The 18992-nt window shown below is 39.5% G+C and overlaps 3 protein-coding genes across 20 annotated transcripts in view; 1 reads left to right on the top strand and 2 right to left on the bottom strand.

Annotated features, from left to right (window-relative positions):
• Positions 1-333, bottom strand: part of SHOC2 (SHOC2 leucine rich repeat scaffold protein) — an 87550-nt gene extending 87217 nt beyond the window's left edge. Inside the window, exon 1 of the mRNA XM_086378982.1 lies at positions 195-333. The gene's annotated coding sequence lies outside the window, so the exon portion shown is untranslated. The remainder of the gene's footprint in view (positions 1-194) is intronic.
• On the top strand, positions 3-17636 carry BBIP1 (BBSome interacting protein 1). Of its 16 annotated transcripts, XM_086379002.1 has the most exons (6): positions 3-347; positions 996-1093; positions 10741-10790; positions 12938-13010; positions 16412-16581; positions 17004-17636. In XM_086379002.1, exons 4-5 carry the CDS (start codon positions 12965-12967, stop codon positions 16573-16575), a joined length of 210 nt encoding a protein of 69 aa, XP_086235128.1. In that variant the 5' UTR covers positions 3-347; positions 996-1093; positions 10741-10790; positions 12938-12964; the 3' UTR covers positions 16576-16581; positions 17004-17636. The 16 variants fall into 16 exon arrangements, with proteins under 16 accessions (XP_086235128.1, XP_086235124.1, XP_086235120.1 ...); XM_086378998.1 differs by lacking the exon at positions 10741-10790 and having other exon boundaries at positions 3-49; positions 1008-1093; XM_086378994.1 differs by lacking the exon at positions 10741-10790 and having other exon boundaries at positions 3-49.
• The window catches only part of PDCD4 (programmed cell death 4), a 26614-nt gene continuing 25247 nt past the window's right edge, over positions 17626-18992 (bottom strand). For all 3 annotated transcript variants that reach the window (XM_086378988.1, XM_086378986.1, XM_086378987.1), the window contains exon 12: positions 17626-18339. In XM_086378988.1, coding sequence (XP_086235114.1) covers positions 18279-18339 — 61 coding nt within the window. In that variant the 3' untranslated portion in view covers positions 17626-18278. The remainder of the gene's footprint in view (positions 18340-18992) is intronic.

Below are 18992 nucleotides of genomic sequence, written 5' to 3'. Positions count from 1 at the left end.
TCACAGTTGCCCTGGGCAACAGTCGAGCAGTCAGGGAAGAGAAGCATCTGTAAGTAGGCCCAAAAAAGGACCAAAGGTGACCAGACATCCCATGTAAAACAAGTTAATTCCTATTCCGGACTACCTTCCCGTTTGCGGGATTAGAGACAGCAGGTTTCCCGTCCCTTATTTTGCTGGGACGTCTGGTCACTTACCTAGGTGGACAGGAGTTTAGAGCTCCGAAAATCCCTGTTCTGCCCGAAAGTTGCATTTGACACTTCTGAATGGGGTCATGGCAGAAGGATGGGAATAGCTTGCGCCCCCCTTGCCCCAGGGAGTACCCATTCTGACAGGAGTCGAGAAGTGAGGTGAGTGTCCCTTGGTTCCGAACCGTGGGTCAGATCCGAGCGGGCCCCAGGGCCCTGGGAGACCGAGAGTCCCGGAGGAGAGCAAGGCTCAGAGTAGCTTCCGCTGGAAGAAGGTTTTCTTTCCGGGCTGGCCAGGCGGCAGCCCTCCCTCCCTCCGCCCCTTTGAGGCTCCCTGTGGGGCGAGGCCGCTCAACCGGCTCCCCTCGCCTAGCTGCAGCAAGTCGAGACGGGAGGGGCCTGGGTGCGGGCCGCCGGGCGGAGCCCCTAACTCTAGCAAAGTGCAGCTCCTGACCACGCCCCCGCAAATTCTGTTAAGTACTTTCACCCCCTGACCTTTGAGGATGGAGAATTCTGGAACTTGAGGAAATCGTTTTACGTTCCCAGCTACGAAGGAAAAAGATGGTTACCCACCACCGCAGCAACACCTCTAAGTCTTATTTCCCCACTTCCTGTCTTCAGATTCTGAATTTTCTCCCTTTGTTTCTCTGGTGAGAGTTTGTAAGCACTGACTGCCATTCTGAAAGAAAGTATACTGTTCTAATCCTGCAAGTCAACGGTGTATTAAACAATTTAATGTTTGTGAATATTCGTTTCGTGTTAGTTTTACATGACTCTTTACCACAAGTGTCTCACATTTATCTCATATAGTTCCTTCCGTAGGTTTGAGTCAACACCTGTCAGTCATCTTCGTAATACCGGCTTGGATACCTAAAGCTGCGGGGAAAAAGTATCAGGAGAACTTTCAGGTAAACTGAAAATTGTTTATATCCACGCTAGTCCACAACAAGGGTGCACACCTACATTCTTTGCTGAATTTCTTTTTATATTCTTAGTATTCATTCTCTAGCCAAAATGGACTTTTCTTGTTTCTAACAAGATTAATCACTGAAGCACCAACGTTTTGTGATTCTGTATCCATGTCCTAGTAACCTTGGAGATTTGTGTCCAGATTTTCCCCAGCAGGAAGTAATTTCCTCTGAGCTTACCTAGCATTTTTCTGAACCTCTTTTATGACAACCATTGTTTTATATAACAGCTGCTTGTGTTCTTAGCTTCTCTGCCTTGCATGTGTGCTAAGTTGCTTCAATTGTGTCCAATTCTTTGTGACTGTATGAACTATAGCCGGCCAGGCTCTTCTGTCCAGGCAAAAATACTGGAGTGGATTGCCATGCCCTCCTCCAGGGGATCTTCCCAACCTAGGGATCAGACTCAGATGTCCTGCATTAGCCCACCAGTGCCACCTGGAAAGCCCAGTTTACTCCTAAATAGAATGGTTTGTATCAGATTTATCAGCCTATTATTTTACCCTACACATTATTTTGATAAATACTGAAAGATTGAATATCGGGTGTCTCCTGGATGCCCAGTATGCTTGCCAGCAACTTCAGTTTTAGGGAATTTCGGTTTATCAGAATTTGAGCATAGTTCCTGCTACTCAACACAATTTCTTCCCCCAATATTTTATCAAAGAAATATTCATACATTAAAAGTTTAAAGAATGCAACAAACATTCATATACCTATCACCTAGATCCAACAGTTGTTAACATTGTGCCATATTTATTTCATTTCTTCTTGCACACTTTTTGTCATTGAGACATTTGGAAATAGGTTGCAGATGCCTGTTGTTAAGTAGACATCTCTAAAATTCCCAACATGTATTTCCTAAGAATTCTAAAGTTCTCCTGGAAAACATAATATTATTATCACAATTAAGGAAGTTAACAATTCTATAGTCTTTAGAATCCAGTCTGTATGTACATATGTTTTCCCATTTGACCCAAAAATGTCTTCTATACCTTCTCCTCCTTGCAAAAAAACAAAACTCAAGATCCAGTCATGGTTTATGTACTGTATTTCAGTATTATAACTATTTACCCTTAATCTAAAACAGTCACCCCATTTTTTCTTCACATGTAACATTGTCATTTTGAAAAATTCAGGCCAGGGGTCTTTTTGACCGTCTCCTTTTTCTTATTTCCCGTACATCAGAAGTTGGTCTGGAGGCGTGCTTACATCCAATTTAATGGTTTTTGCCAGACTACTTCAAAGTAAGAAAACTAAAAGTTTTCGTCCTTTTCCAATCATGATTGCTGCTGCTGCTAAGTCGCTTCAGTCGTGTCTGACTCTGTGCGACCCCATAGATGGCACCCTGCCAGGCTCCCCCATCCCTGGGATTCTCCAGGAAAGAATACTGGAGTGGGTTGCCATTTCCTTCTCCAATGTGTGAAAGTGAAGTCACTCAGTCATGTCCGACTCCTAGCGACCCCATGGACTGCAGCCTATCAGGCTCCTCCATCCATGGGATTTTCCAGGCAAGAGTACTAGAGTGGGTTGCCATTGCCTTCTCCACCAGTCATGATTAAATCTTCCCAAATGCAGCTACTCTTACCCATACCATGAGCTGCTCATTAAATCCATGCCAGTTCTCAGCATACCACTTTCTATCATGTCCTACAAAGAACAGTTTAGCATTTAATCCTCTTGTCTATGGAGACTGTATTAGTACCATGCACTGGCAGCATAGACTATCTCAGTTCAGTTCAGTCGCTCAGTTGTGTACAACTGTTTGCAACCCTATGGACTGCAGCACACCGAGCTTCCCTGTCCATCACCAACTCCTGGAGCTCGCTCAAACTCATGTCTGTCGAGTCAGTGATGCCATCCAATGTAGAGTGTGTTAGTACCCTGCACTGGCAACATAGACTGTCTACCTTTTGATAAATTGTTGCTGCTACTTTGCCTTCACTTGGAGCTGATGCAATGTCATCTACAGCAGAGTGTACTGATGTCAGCATAGTTTCATGAGTTTCATCTCCTGGCACCCCAAAGACTGTTGATGAAAGGTGTGTGGGCCTTGCAATTCAAATACAGATGAATCTTGATGTTATCAAAGCAGATACTGAGGCAAGTACTGGCCATATGGCTGCATTCCAATTTCTGCAGTATTATTTTTCTCCCTGAAATTCTCCTGCAAGTCTTAATTGGTCCTGGTGTTTTTGTGATGGCTTGTTGGTAGCATTCATCAGAGCCTATTAAAAATTGCAAAATCAAGATTATACTTAGCACTGAGTACACAAAGAACATTCTGTGTTCAGTGGATATACAGATGTCTGTAGAATTTAATTCATGATCACAAGAGGAAAACTCCCAGGACAGCCAAGCTTTTGTACTCCTCCTATCCTAGACTTACAGTTGATCATGAAAGATAAGCAGAAGGAAGAAGATTCTCTGAGAGGGCAGATACTCTTAGATTGATACAGAATATTTTTAGTCTTCGCATTGGAATTTAAGTAATGCACTCCATCAATCACTTTTTTTGTATTCTAGATTCAAGTAAAGCTAAATAATATACTAATTAAGACCACAGATTTTAGAATCAGACCTGGGTTTCAGGAACAGGGATATTCATTAGCTGATGACTTTGAACAGTTTACTCATTCTGTTTATCATCTATTACATAGAAGTGTAAAACCTCAGGCTTGTTGAACAGAGTGAGTCAAACACACATAAAATGCATCAGCATATTGTGTAGCACATGGTGTATAGACAGTGTATGATAGTTATTATTGGTAACTTCTAAAGCAGTCCAATCTGAATATATTGTTGGCATTAAATATTTATTTATTGAATGAATGAATCTAAGACAGTGGTTCTCCAACTTTAATGTGGGGAACTTAAAAATTAGAGATTCTAATTCAGTGAATCTGGGGAAGGCTCCAGAAAAATCTGTATTGTTAATAATCATCCAGGGGATTTTGATAAGGTGATCCAAGGGTCAGGCTTTCAGAAACACTGAGTAAAGTATCAAACAATTCTTTATTTCCCTTTCTTTGCATTCTATTGAAGTAACTACATATCTCTGATGCTGAGAATATAAAAGATACCTTTTTTTAAAAAAGGCTTAACCCTTTTTTAAAGCGTTAATAGCTAATGTTTTTAGGATCACTTTTAGTACTGGATTTTGAAAAAGCAAAAATTATTAGTAAAAGGCATTTTGCATGAGTAGGACATGTCATTTTCTGCTAACTTAACAGTAGTGTCTGCTACTGGAGAGTAACAGAACCAATGGCATCATCCAATTTCACTCACGAAGAGCAGTTCCTGTTCTTAGGCCTAGGCACGTTCCAGAAGGTAGACTCTGCACATATTATTCACATGAGTCTGGGTTAATTAGCCAAACTGAACATGTTGCAACATTTTTCTACTAGCAGATGCCAGATAGCAAAACAGAGTAGAATCTACTGTAGTTTCCAACTACATGACATATAATGTTATTTGGCATCGCCACTTGAACATTATCAATCCAAGTTAAGCACTCTGCCAGCACGTGGTCAATCACTTGAGTGAGAGAGAACATTACTACTTTGTATCTGCTGAAAAACACCTTATTTGGGGGCTCCCTCTCACGTTTTTCTCATGCTGGTTTACATTCAGAAGTCTAATATGTGTTTGAAAATTTATCTATCAGTCAACCACACAAGTCTTGCATCAGACAAAAGACAGATTTTTTCATTTTTATTCCTACCGTTCCTCCCATCCCCATCAACAACCTGCAGTAAGCATTCAGACACTGAGCTCTTCCTGTGTGCTAGGGCTGGTTAATGGCTTTGTGTGAATTATGTCATTTAATAAGGCGTCTAAAGTCAGTGCTATTGTAAACTGTATTTTAGAGATAAAACCGAAGTTTAGAAAATTAATTTGTTTAAATGACTAATTTGACTCCAGACCCTTCTCTAAACTGCTACACTGTCTTTATCTCTTTTTACCACCACCCTACCACTATTTACCATCTTTCCGTATCCTTGTTAGGTCATTATATCCACTCCCATAGCTTATACTACTATGCAGCCGCCTGTCTAGGCCTCCCGTCTTTTTTACCTTCCAAACTCATTGGGTCAGAACCTAATTCATAGTCTTTACCCTTCCCTCCTAGCTTGTCCCTCTTATCTGTCCTCAACTTGAATTGATACCTGCACCATCTACTCAGGCATGTTAGCTTAAAATCTCAGTCATCCTTGATCATTTTCTTATCAGCCAAAGTGGTATTGGGGAATGGCAGAGGAGACTTGAATCTCAACTTCTTTTTGTTCTTTAATTGTTTTATTTTTTAAATATAAATTTATTTATTTTAATTGGAGGCTAATTACCTTACAATACTATATTGGTTTTGCCATACATCAACATGAATCCACCATGAGTGTACACGTGTTCCCCATCCTGAATCCCCCTCCCACCTCCCTCCTTGAATCTCAACTTCTTATATCTTTGAATACCTCAAGTATCTTCTCCTCATACTGATCAGTATTGCTGATTTTGTTCATATCTCATCATCCTACCTAAACAATAGCTTCCTTACTAATCGTCTTGCCTCTAGTGTCTCTTCTGTTTTTCCTTTTTATCTAGAATGTGTGTCTCCAAAAAAAAAAAAAAAAAATCATATGTCGTATTTCTACTCAAAGCCATCCAGTAACTCCCTCCTGTTTATAAAGTTCAAACTCCAAGGCATGCCATTCAAGGCTGAACATGAACTGGCCTCCACCTGGTTGACCCTACCATGATATGTGCACTGTATATACATTGTAATCTAGCCATTCCTCCAAGCTTTTTTTTTCAAATGCTTCTTTCTTTGAGCACATTATTCACTTTATCTGGAACACCCTCCCTTTGCTACACAGCCACTTCTTTGGATAGTAAATCCCCATGCATCCTGGAACTAATTCCAATGTCATGTGTAATAATTATTCCTGAGAGATCACCACTTTCACCTGTACAGAGCCAAGTTATTCATGGTTTTGGTTTCTTAAGGCACAATAGATATGCTTTTATTAAAGTATGTTGCATTGAATTGTAATTGTTTATTTACATGTCTCTTCCCCGATCTCACCTCCTCCAGATTCCTCAAGGAGAAGAACAGGTTCTTATCTACTGTATCTCCCACGTTTAGCTGTGATTGGTACATTATAGACAATTAGTATGTTGTTGAAAGAAAAAAATCTGGATAGGCTAGGTACATAGGATCTAAAACTTCTTAATTTTACATTTATTTTCCACTCTAAAGGAATAATTTCCTTGTCATCAAATAGAGCATACTTTCCTACTCCAATCTTTTTCAAAATTTATTTTATTGAAGTATAGTTGATTTACAGTGTTGTGTTAATTTCTGCCGTACAGCAAAGTGACTCACTTATATATGTATATACATTCTTTTTCATCTTCTTTTCCATTTTGGTTTATCACAGGACACTGAATATAGTTCCCTGTGCTACACAGTAGGACCTTGTTGTTTATCCATCCTTTATGTAATAGTTTGCATCTGGTAACCCCAAACTCCCAGTCTGTCCTCCCCCATCCCACTCCCCCTGGCAAGCACAGGTGTGTTCTGTGTGTGTGTCTGTTTCATAAATAAGTTCATTTGTGTCATACTTTAAATTCCACATATAAGTGATATCATATGGTACTTGTCTTTCTCTTTCTGACTTCACTTAGTATGATCATCTCTAGTTGTGCTCATGTTGATGCAGATAACATTATTTCATCCTTTTTTATGACTGAGTAGTTGTCTATTATGTACACATACCACAACTTCTTTATCCGTTCATCTGTTGATGGTCATTTAGATTGTTTCCATGTCTTGGCTATTGTGAATAGTGCTGCTATGGACATAGGGGTAAATATGCTGAAAATTTTGTCCTTTGCAACTTATCATAAGTTTAAACTTACGATAACAGTTTATATGTCTACCTGGAAATGTGTAAAAGAGTACCTAATTTTTCTGCTCGTTTTTCAAAATCTCTTTGGGGGTTATGCAAGTATAAAATTTGAGGACCACAAATATACATTCTTAAGTTTCAAAAGGACACTCTAGTGCTCTTGTCCAGTCCTACTCCCACAATTTAGTTTGGTTGTAATAGTAAATCTAGGTTGGTCCTCAGACTAAATCACTCTAGAGATTTTTAACTTCTTCAAGTTCTGTGACTAATTTATGCTATCAATATGTGTATAATTGACTTAACTAATCCTGCCTAGACCTACTGCTGCTGCTGCTGCTGCTAAGTCGCTTCAGTCGTGTCCGACTGTGCGACCCCATAGACAGCAGCCCACCAGGCTCCCCCGTCCCTGGAATTCTCCAAGCAAGAAGACTGGAGTGGGTTGCCATTTCCTTCTCCAGTGCATGAAAGTGAAAAGTGAAAGTGAAGTCGCTCAGTCATGTCTGACTCCTGGCGACCCCATGGACTGCAGCCTACCAGGCTCCTCAGTCCATGGGATTTTCCAGGCAAGAGTACTGGACTGGGGTGCCATTGCCTAGACCTAAGTGCCTTTCGATTTTCACTCAACTTAGTAAAACAACTTAGTAAAATTTTTCATGACAAAGATTTGGTTTCCCTCTGAGTTCTGCATTAATTTTAGACATCTAGCTCAAATGGCTACAACAGGTTTGCTTCTTTTATCATGATTTGAAATGTATTATCCATCAAAATCATTATTTGTGGGGAAAATTACAAAGTGAAGAAACTGGGGGAGAAGGAAACAACAGATTCTTTTCTAATTACCCGGACCAAAAACTTCAAAAATTGAGTGACACTGTATTCTCTCAGCATTAAAAGTTTGCATTCTGTTAGTGTAGGAATTTTAACTTTTGCAATTTAATGTTTTGTTTAAAAAACATGCCTTGACAGTCTGTATCATTTTGAAATCTGTCAGAGTACTCCATTGTATGGTTTTTCCATAATTTATTTGACCTATGACATATGCCTGAACGCAGTGTCCTAATGAACATTCATACTCTTTTATGCAAAGAAATAGAGGAAAATAATAGAATGGGAAAGTCTAGAGATCTCTTCAAGAAAATTAGAGATACCAAGGGAACGTTTCATGCAAAGTTGGGCACAATAAAGGACAGAAATGATATGGACCTAACAGAAGCAGAAGATATTAAGAAGAGGTGGCAAGAATACACAGAACTATACAGAAAAGGTCTTCATGACCCAGATTATCACGATGGTGTGATCACTCACCTAGAGCCAGACATCCTGGAATGCGAAGTCAAGTGGGCCTTAGGAAGCATCACTAGAAACAAAGCTGGTGGAGGTGATGGAATTCCAGCTGAGCTATTTCAAGTCCTAAAAGATGATGCTGTGAAACAGCTGCACTCAATATGCCAGCAAATTTGGAAAACTCAGCAGTGACCACAAGACTGGAAAAGGTCAATTTTCATTCCAATCCCAAAGAAAGGCAATGCCAAAGAATGCTCAAACTACTGCACAATTGCACTCATCTCACATGCTAACAAAGTAATGCTCAAAATTCTCCAAGCCAGGCTTCAACAGTATGTGAACTGTGAACTTCCAGATGTTCAAGCTGGATTTAGAAAAGGCAGAGGAGCCAGAGATCAAATTGCCAACATCTGTTGGATCATCAAAAGAGCAAGAGAGTTCCAGAAAAACATCTATTTCTGCTTTATGGACTATGCCAAAGCCTTTGACTGTGTGGATCACAACAAACTGTGGAAAATTCTTAAAGAGATGGAAATACCAGACCACCTTACCTGCCTCCTGAGAAATCTGTATGCAGGTCAAGAAGCAACAGTTAGAACTGGACATGGAACAACAGACTGGTTCCAAATCGAGAAAGGAGTATGTCAAGGCTGTATATTGTCACCCTGCTTATTTATATGCAGAGTACATCATGAGAAATGCTGGACTGGATGAAGCACAAGCTGGAATCAAGATTGCCGGGAGAAATATCAATAACCTCAGATATGCAGATAACAGCACACTTATGGCAGAAAGCAAAGAACTAAAGAACCTCTTATTGAAAGGAGAGAGTGAAAAAGTTGGCTTAAAGCTCAACATTCAGAAAACTAAGGTCATGGCATCTGGTCCCATCACTTCATGGGAAATAGATGGGGAAACAATGGAAACAGTGACAGACTTTATTTTGGGGGCTCCAAAATCACTGCAGATGGTGACTGAAGCCATGAAATTAAAATACGCTTGCTTCTTGGAAGAAAAGTTATGACCAACCTAGACAGCATATTAAAAAGCAGAGACATTACTTTGCCAACAAAGTCTGTCTAGTCAAAGCTATGGTTTGTCCAGTAGTCATGTATGGATGTGAGAGTTGGACTATAAAGAAAGCTGAGTGCCGAAGAATTGATGCTTTTGAACTGTGGTGTTGGAGAAGACTCTTGAGAGTCCTTGGACAGCAAGGAGATCCAACCAGTCCATCCTAAAGGAAATCAGTGCTGAATATTCATTGGAAGGACTGATGCTGAAGCTGTAACTCCAGTCCTTTGGCCACCTGATGTGAAGAACTGACTCATTTGAAAAGACCCTGATGCTGGGAAAGATTGAAGGCAGGAGGAGAAGAGGACGACAGAGGATAAGATGGTTGGATGGCATCACCGACTCAATGGACATGAGTTTGAGCAAACTCTGGGAGTTGGTGATGGACAGGGAAGCCTCGTGTGCTGTAGTCCACAGGGTCACAAAGAGTCAGACGTGACTGAGCGGCTAAACTGAACGCTTTTATCTTTACATGCTCATGCTTTGTTTCTTTAGGGATCACTACTAGTAGCAGAATGTTTGGGTCAAAGAAAATATACATATTTGGTTTTCGTAGTAGATACTATAAAATATTTAAGGATACTACAAATTATCCCTCTAAAAATGCTGTACTGACAAACCTGCTCACCAATAGGGAGTGCCCATTTCCCTATATGTTCCCTAACTGTGGATACTATCAGGCATTTTGATTTTTTTGCAATCTCAAAAAACATAACACACACGCCCTAAAATAAGACCACAATGATTTTCACTTTATGAGGCCATAATGATTTTCCTATTTAAAGTATAACCACCACAACCCCCAGCACTCCTAAATCCCCTTAAACTATTTTAGTTTCTGTAACACTACCTTCTAATAGCATTGTTATTTGTTTTTCTCCCTATACACTACACCATAAGCTCCAAAAGAGCAAAGGTTTTTTTCCTCTTTTATTCACTAATGAATGGTTCCTGGCATGTGGTGGACACTCACATATTTATTGAATTGAATGATGTGACACTTGTATAACATACATGAATTTTATCCATAGCTGGTATGTTTCCTTCTTGGGCCTATCTGTCCCTGGTATTACACACGTCTTACCTTACCAATTAGAAAGTACCCTGAAGGGTAGCCACACTCCATAGGGTGCATTACACCAGGCAAAACACCCATGTTTGGCTATTAGCAGGCCACCTGGGGAAGGATAAAAATGCTCCTTCCTACTCTGGGCTCCCTGGGCAGTTGATTATCAAGACACTGTAGGCTTGGCAGTGCCAGCCAACCAACCAATACCTTGCTTATTTTAGCCCTTCCCTTCCTGTTTCTGTCCTGCCAATGCCTAGGGGAACCTCGGAACAAGAATCAGCCCCAGCAAAGTAGACACTCCACCCAGGCAAGTGACGGCACTGATCTTCCTTACACCGGGTCCAACCCACTCCCTACCGGGCCTTTAGCTCCACACCCTTTCCAGTAACAATGGCAGCTTAATCAGAGAACTAAGGTTTCATAGAGCACCAAGCTTCATTGTTTTCTTCAAGCTAGATTTTGGGTATAGAGAAGAGAAAGCAAAAGATAGTGATTAAATTATGAGTATCTAGAGTTTCTATTTAAATCAGCTAAGATTTAAGTATTTGTTCATCCACCATTTTAGCATTTTGGTGATTAAAAAAATTGGTAATATAAAAATTCTTAGATGCTATGCACTCCTTCACATTTGTCAACATTTATAATGTCTGTCCTCCCTTTCAGTAGCATATCATGTCAGATTTGCACCAAATAAAGGCTTAAGGAATATTTTCGTTGTTCTACCTTTGAGAGGTAAAGTGTTTCTTATATTCATGCTATTCAGAGATCTGCAATGTTTTTGCCCTTCAACATAACCTGGAAAAAGAAATGATCACTCGTTACCACTGGCAGGCCTAAGTAACAGGAAGGAAAGAATGTGTCAGAAGGAGAAGCAGCCGTGCATTGAGTAAATTGCATTTATCTCAGATTCTAGGTAGTGTGATGCATTGCTTTATTCCTGGTCCATTCCCTATTTCATCTTCCTTCCCAGACAGAGCAGAATAGGGGTAAGTTTTGATGACCGTTCTGGAAAGCAGATAGAGCTTTCTCAGGAACTTTAGATCTTTCAGAATAGAAATTTGAACAAGAAGGGGGAAAGGCTTGGTGGATGGAGAGTAGGAAACTTTTATTAGGAATGTCAAAATAGTGGTAATGGGAATAAGACCAGCAGCAGCTTCACTTTATTATAACTAATTTGCAGTGGGTGGTAAAGGCAGGCACCAAGCCAGCATCATCACATTATAGATAATAAATCTTTCTTCTGTGGTGGTGTTGTGAAAGATATACAGTAAGTTGCATCAGTGTGGCAAAATATCACAAAATGGGTGGGACTGTCTAGAGAAGCTTCTGTATTTGGAAGGGGTTTATGCTAAAAATTACAGTCCAGAACACCTTGAACATACTAATACATAGCATGGCATAAACTGGGATGTAACACTGGAAACATGTCACTAGCCAGAGATGACATACACTGGGATCTGCATAACAAAATACTCACATGAGGGTATTCACTGGCACTTCAGCATATAGTATTAATATATGTGTATTAGAGGAAAATAGTAAACTGAAAGCACACCTCACTTCTGGTATTCAGAAGCCAGTTTCACCTGTGTGTGTTGCTTCCTTACAAATTGCAGCTGTGTAGCCAGTAACTGATCCTTAAGTTGCTTTTTGTCATTAAAGCAAAGGAATTAAAGCAGAAATCGGTTGTTAGCTACTGAAAGAAGTGTGAATGTTAGGCAGTATTTGCATAGTACTGCCTCCTTTCCCTAACAGCCTGGCATAGGCCACCTCCCAAACTGTCTTGTCTTTTATCATCATCTACCACTCAGGAGATGCTATCAGCTGCACATAAATCCTTTTGTTTTCCCTCAGCTACACAGATACCTGCTAACTGCTAAGTCACTTCAGTTGTGTCCGACTCTGTGTGACCCCATAGACGGCAGCCCACCAGGCTCCCCCGTCCCTGGTATTCTCCAGGCAAGAACACTGGAGTGGGTTGCCATTTCCTTCTCCAATGCGTGAAAGTGAAAGGTGAAAGTCAAGTCGCTCAGTCGTGTCCGACTCTTCGCGACCCCATAGACTGCAGCCTACCAGGCTCCTCCGCCCATGGGATTTTCCAGGCAAGAGTACTGGACTGGGGTGACACAGATACCTACTAGATGATTAATTATCTTTGCTTGAAAAACTTAAGCCCTACCAATTTTCACTAAGAGGGGAAAAATTTGGAACATGCAGCCTTCCAGTTACCACCACTGATGAACAAAAGTTGACAAAGTCTGCATGCTTACATGAACTATCTCAACCTTGTTTCAGTGGAAAGACTCACAGGTAATTAAAAGAAAAATTATGCAAGGATAGGATAGTTCATTTTCTATACACATTGTGATTTTACTTCTTAAACTACAATGGAAATCTCTCAAGAAATATGCTTTGGGAATTCATTCTTGAATAATATTTGTTTTCTCATTGAAGGACGAGACTGTATCCAACATTTCAGATATGGCAGAAACGAAGTCGATGTTCCGGGAAGTTCTTCCAAAACAAGGTATCTAAATCACAGATGCTTTGGTCATAGAATATTATTGTTTGCTGCTTTAGTCGTTTAGTTGTGTCTGAGTCTCTTGCAACCCCATGGACTGTAGCCTGCCAAGCTTCTCTGTCCATGGGATTTTCCAAGCAAGAATACTAGAGTGGGTTGCCATTTCCTTCTCCAATATTATACATATAACAGTGTCATAAAGCAGACTCAATAGCTAGACATCTTGTAACCATTTTGTGTTATATAGATGCCACAGATACTCTCCACTTTCACTATGCTTTTGTCATGAGTAGTTTGTAAAGGAGTAATCCATTGCTTTTTTGCCCCCAGTAAAAGGATGTAAGATGATGGTTTGTTTCTTAAATGTAGAAATCCTATTATTCTCAAGATTGGTGATAACAAGAAGAAATTTAGTGACAAAAATAGCACCATAATTTACCATAATACTAAGGTCCGAAAGTGAGGGAAAAGGAACCTGTATCAAACAATGTAACAAAAGCTGAAGGTTTAAGGTAAACATTCAGTAATTTGAATATTCATGTTAATACCATATCTTACTAGGTACTTGATTTCCCATTTAATTGAAGTATATAGTTGGTTTACAACTATACAAGTGTATAGCAAGTTTTATATACAAGTTATACATACATATTTAATTACCTTGTTTTTTTTCAGATTCTTTTCTCGTAGGTTATTACAAAATACTGACTATAGTTCCAGGTTGTATATAGTAGATTCCTGTAGGTCCTTTTTGTTTATATGTTCTATATATAGTGGTGTGTGTGTGCTGATCCCAAACTCCTGTTATCCCTTCTCCACCTTTTCCTTTTGGTAACTAAGTTTGTTTTCTATGTCTTTTTGGTCTGTTTCTGTTCTATATTTAAAAGTTCATATTTTTTTTTTTAGATTCCACATATAAACGATATCTTTGTCTGACTTCCTCCTCTTAGTATGGTCCATCCATGTTGCTGCAAACAGCATTATTTCAGTCTTCTTCATGTTAATACTCCACACACACACAGTCTTGTTTATCCATCTGTAAGTGGACATTTAGGGTGCCTGCATATGTTCATTAGAGAAGGAAATGGCAACCCACTCCAGTGTTCTTGCCTGGTGAATCCCAGGGACGGGGGAGCCTGGTGGGCTGCTGTCTATGGGGTCGCACAGAGTCGGACATGACTGAAGCGACGCAGCAGCAGCATGTGTTAGCTATTGTAAATAGTGCTGCAATGAACACTGGGGTGCCTTTCTTTTTTCAAATTGCAGTTTGCTTCAGACACATGCCTAGGAGTGGGATTGCAGAACCATGTGGTTAAGTCTATTTTTAGTTCCTTAGGGAACCTCCATACTGTCCTCCATAGTGGCTGCACAAATTTGCATTCCCACCAACAGTGTAGGTGGGAATGTATGTATAACTTGTATATAAAATTTGCTGTACACTTGTATAGTTGCTTCCATGGTGGCTCAGCTGGGAAAGAATCCGCCTGCAATGTGGGAGACCTGGGTTCCATCCCTGGATTGGAACGATCCCCTGGAGAAGGGAAAGGCTATGCACTACAGTATTCTGGCCTGGAGAATTCCATGGACTGTGTAGTCCATGGGGTTGCAGAGTTGGACACTACTGAGCAACTTTCAACAGTGTAGGAGGGTTCTCTTTTCTCCACACCCTCTCCAGCTTTTATTTGTAGATATTTTGATGGTGGCCATTCTGATTGGTGTGAGGTGATACCTCATTGTAGTTTTGTTTCTCTCAAATTAGCTTCTTGTGTCTTTTGGCCATCTTTTTAGAGAAATGTTTATTTAGATCTGCCCATTTTTTGATTGGGTTTTTATATTGAGCTGTATTAGCTATTGGTGTATTTTGAAAATTAATCACTTTTTAGTCACATCATTTGCAAACATTTTCTCCCATTCTATAGGTTGTTCGTTTTATGGTTTCCTTTGCTGTGCAAAAGCTTTTGAGTTTAATTAGGTCCCATTTGTGTATTTTTGTTATTTCTATTACTCTAGGAAGTGTATTCCTCTGCTGTCTCATTTTCTCTTAATTTCTTTTTTATGTATATGGAAGGTTATTTATGTTCCTTGACCTTGGAGAAGTGACCCTCTGTAGGGGATGTCCTGTGTGTCCCACCCAGCCTTACACTCTCGTCACCTAGCAGTCCAGGGACCAGCTAGTCCCAGGGAAGGTTCTGATCTGTTTGTGAACTCAGTTCCCAGGCTGCTGGATGCTAGTTTTCTTGCTTCTGGAGTCTACCCCCTGGTGGTTGAGCCTGGTCCAGAGGCTTGAGCAGGCTTCCTGGTGGAAATGGCCTATGCTTGGCAACACTGTTGGGTAGAGCTCAGCCTTGGTTCTCTGACCGGCAGTGGTAGTGCCGTATCAAGGGACGTGACCAGAGGTGGCTGTGGGCTCAGGAAGTGTTTAAGCAGTCTGATGGCGGGGAGGGGATGTTCCTGCTTTGTTGTTTGGCCTCAGGGGTCCCAGCACTGGAGCCTACGGGCTGTTGGGTGGCATCAGGTCTTGGTGCCAAATGGCAGCCTCTAGGAGAGCTCATGCCAATGAGCGTTCCCTAATGTCTCCACTACCAGTGTCCTTGTCCTCACAGTGAGCCAGTCACCCCACACCTCCCCAAAAGAGCCTCTTAAGACCAGCAGGTATGACCCACGGTCCTATGAAGTCAGTGCACTTTTGCCCTGGGTCCCAGTGCACGCACGCCCGTGTGTGTCCTCCAGGAGTGGAGCTGCTGTTTCCCCCAGTCCTGTGGCAGTCCTGCACTCAAGCCCCACTGGACTACAAAGCCAAGTGCTCTGGGGGCTCTTCCTCCTGATGCCAGACCCCCAGGCTGGGGAGCCTGATGTGGGACTCAGTCCTACGGGAGAACTTCTGCAATATAATTGTTCTCCAGTTTGTGGGTCCCACCTGGGGGGTATGGGGTTTGATTATATTGTGAGTGTGCCCTTCCTACCATCTTGTTGGGTTTCTTCATGTCTTTGGATGTATCAACAGAGTACCTTTTTTGGTAGGTTTGCGTCTTTTTTATTGATGGTTGGTCAGCATTCAGTTGTGACTCTGGTGGGCTTCTACCCTGCCATCTTGTCCCCCTAAGTATTTTTATGTATGTTGTATTTCCTTCCATTTTTTTTGTTTGTTTGTTTGAAATTCAACATCTGACACAAGAAGTTGTGTCCCACGGCAACTTATAATTTTAGGTTGAAAATTCAAAACCTTTCTCATGAACTTCCTAGTATTAAATGATGCTTTTATATTTTTATATTAAAGATATGTTACAAGGATAACTGTAAGAACAAGAGATTTTAAATGACAATGTATTAAATTTTTAAACTGCAAATCCAAACTACCAAACAGCTGTATTTATCTCACTCTGATTTTTATTTCTTTTTAAACTTAGGGCAGTTGTATGTAGAAGATATAACCACAATGGTGCTATGTAAACCCAAACTTTTACCATTAAAATCTCTGACTCTGGAAAAACTGGAGAAAATGCAGCAAGCAGCACAGGATACAATTCACCAACAGGAAATGACAGAAAAGGAACAGAAAATAACTCACTGAACAACGGCAAGTAACTCACTGAATGATAACTAGCACTTCTACAGAACACCCTACACCTTTCTATTAACAAGAGCTGAAAATAATCTGCATCTGTATGCTGAAAACAGTATGTATTAATAAAAGATAGTATCCCTATAAAAAAAACCAGATTACTAAAATTTGGATTGTGAATTTAAACACTGGTTTGTATTGAATATAAGCAATTTTAAAACTTTGAACCCAGATTTTGTTTTATTTTTAACCCAAGCTTTTCAAACTACAAATTACTGTTCACCATTCCTATCAGTTTTCTAGATAACATTCTTAGTTAGGCACAGTGAGTAAATGCAACTTCTTTTACAGTCATCCTGTACATGGTTTTAAAAACTGAACTAAGCTTTTTAATTATACTGACTTTAAGGACTTACCTTGCCACCTTTGTCTTCCAGGTATCAAAACATAAAACCCTAAAAATGGAAATTAATAAGGACTTGAAAGAGCCCATGAAGTACAATGAACATAAATTTGGAAGTTTTATTTCTAAAAGACTGTAGCTAGACCTGTAATGGGTATATTCCTAGGAAAACCTTTGTAAATTCTGAATATAATTCTTGGTTGGTTTGCTACAGTTGGTAATAGACAATTTAAATTAGTATGGACCTTTAGGCCTCGCTGAGTAATTAGGCTCTGTAAAAGAGGTTAGAAATGTGAACTTCCCTTAGATTACTGTTATCAGTAACTACTATTTTCTCATACACTGACTAAATGTAAAACTTTTGAGTCTTTGAAGAATAATTTTTCTAACTACAAGCACTACTTGGTAATAGAACTTAATGATGAAAGGTATATACTTTTAGAAATTTCATTAAGTTCTAGATAAGATAAAAAACAAGGAAGTGTGCAAGTATTTCCCAAGTATAATATTAAAATAATTTATTTACTACTGTACTCTTGTTTTAAAAGTTTGCCAGGAGCAAAGTTTAACTGGGTTCAAATATGCTCTTTTATATGATTTAAAATTTGCTGTGGGAAATAAATTTTTTAAAAGATCTAAAATAAATGCACTCCAAATAAAGAATCAACACTGCTTCACATGTTTTATTTTGTCATACATTCTTCTAGAACTGGGTTCATTTTTCCAGTTTTGTAGAAAAATAGATGTTCCAGCCACCATTTACTTAACTGTCTAGTCTTTAAGACCAAGCAATATGTTTTCTGGAAAGATGAATAAGTCTCACAACTAGCTCATTTTTTAAAAATTCTTTAAAACAAATAGCTTTTTTTTTTTTAACTCCCAAAGCACAGTATTTCAACAGCAGCAGCCAACATGGGGTTTTAGCAGCTTAACTTGACCCCCTAAATAAAGCTTTGTATAAACCAGTGATTTTACTACAAAAACACTGTCCTTGAAAGAAAGGAGTGGCAGTCAGACATCAATGCAAAACTTGGAATGATTAGGTCATAAACATGGCACTTACAAAAGGTAGCTTATGAGAATATCCCACTTAAGAAGTGGTTGCTTTTCTGTCCCTCCTTTACACCCTCAAATTAAAAAACAGAGAAAAGAAAGAAAAAGAAAAAAAACACTTCCTTTAAAAATTTCAGACATGCCTTGTACCCAAAACAAGTGCTTTAAAAAAAAAAGAAAAAAACCTGTGCTAACAACTCTTACAATTCAGATATATATATTTTTTATAACATCTAAGACTGCAAGAGTTCTTTATTCAGTAGCTCTCTGGTTTAAGACGACCTCCATCTCCTTCACTTACAAAACGTTTTCTACCCCTGTAATGAAAAGAACAAAAACATGTAAACAGATACAAATTTTGACTACAGTCAATTAAAATAATTAAAAACTTCATCTTTTTTTGTCATTAACTTTTGAATAGTTTGTCATTTAAATTTTAAAAAGTCAGCATGCCTAAGTCTTTTGAAAAGACCTTACTGGTTACATACCTTAGAACATACCAAATGAACTACTTAATCTGAGCATTTTTTAGTTAAACAAAAGCTCAATTATTGAAATAAGTTCACTGTTCAAATGAAGTCATGTAAGAAAAAAAAATACAAATATGGCAAACATTTTGCTGTTTGGAAATTTAATACAAACACACGCCAAAATTATTGCGAGTTCGGTTCCAGACTGCCTCAATAAAGCGAATCACGTGAGTTTTTTGGTTTCCCACTGCATATAATGTTTACATAAATCTGTGGCCTATTAAGTGTGCAATATCATTATGTCTAAAACCCCAATGTACATATAATAATTTAAAAATACTTTATTGAGGAAAAATGCTAACCATCATCCAAACTTTTAACAAGTCTAATCTTTTTGCAAGTTGAGGGTTAGAAATACTCTGAGGACTACCAAACTGTGACACGCAGACATAAAGTGAGCAAATGCTGTTTGGGAAAATGGCACCGACTTGTCAATGCAG

Source organism: Bos grunniens, chromosome 26 (genome assembly GCF_055505025.1).
Source record: "Bos grunniens cultivar Pamir isolate PY7600 chromosome 26, Bosgru_T2T1.0, whole genome shotgun sequence".
Lineage (NCBI taxonomy): Eukaryota > Metazoa > Chordata > Mammalia > Artiodactyla > Bovidae > Bos > Bos grunniens.
Note: the sequence above shows the minus strand (reverse complement) of the source record. Positions and strands in the feature narration are given on the sequence as shown.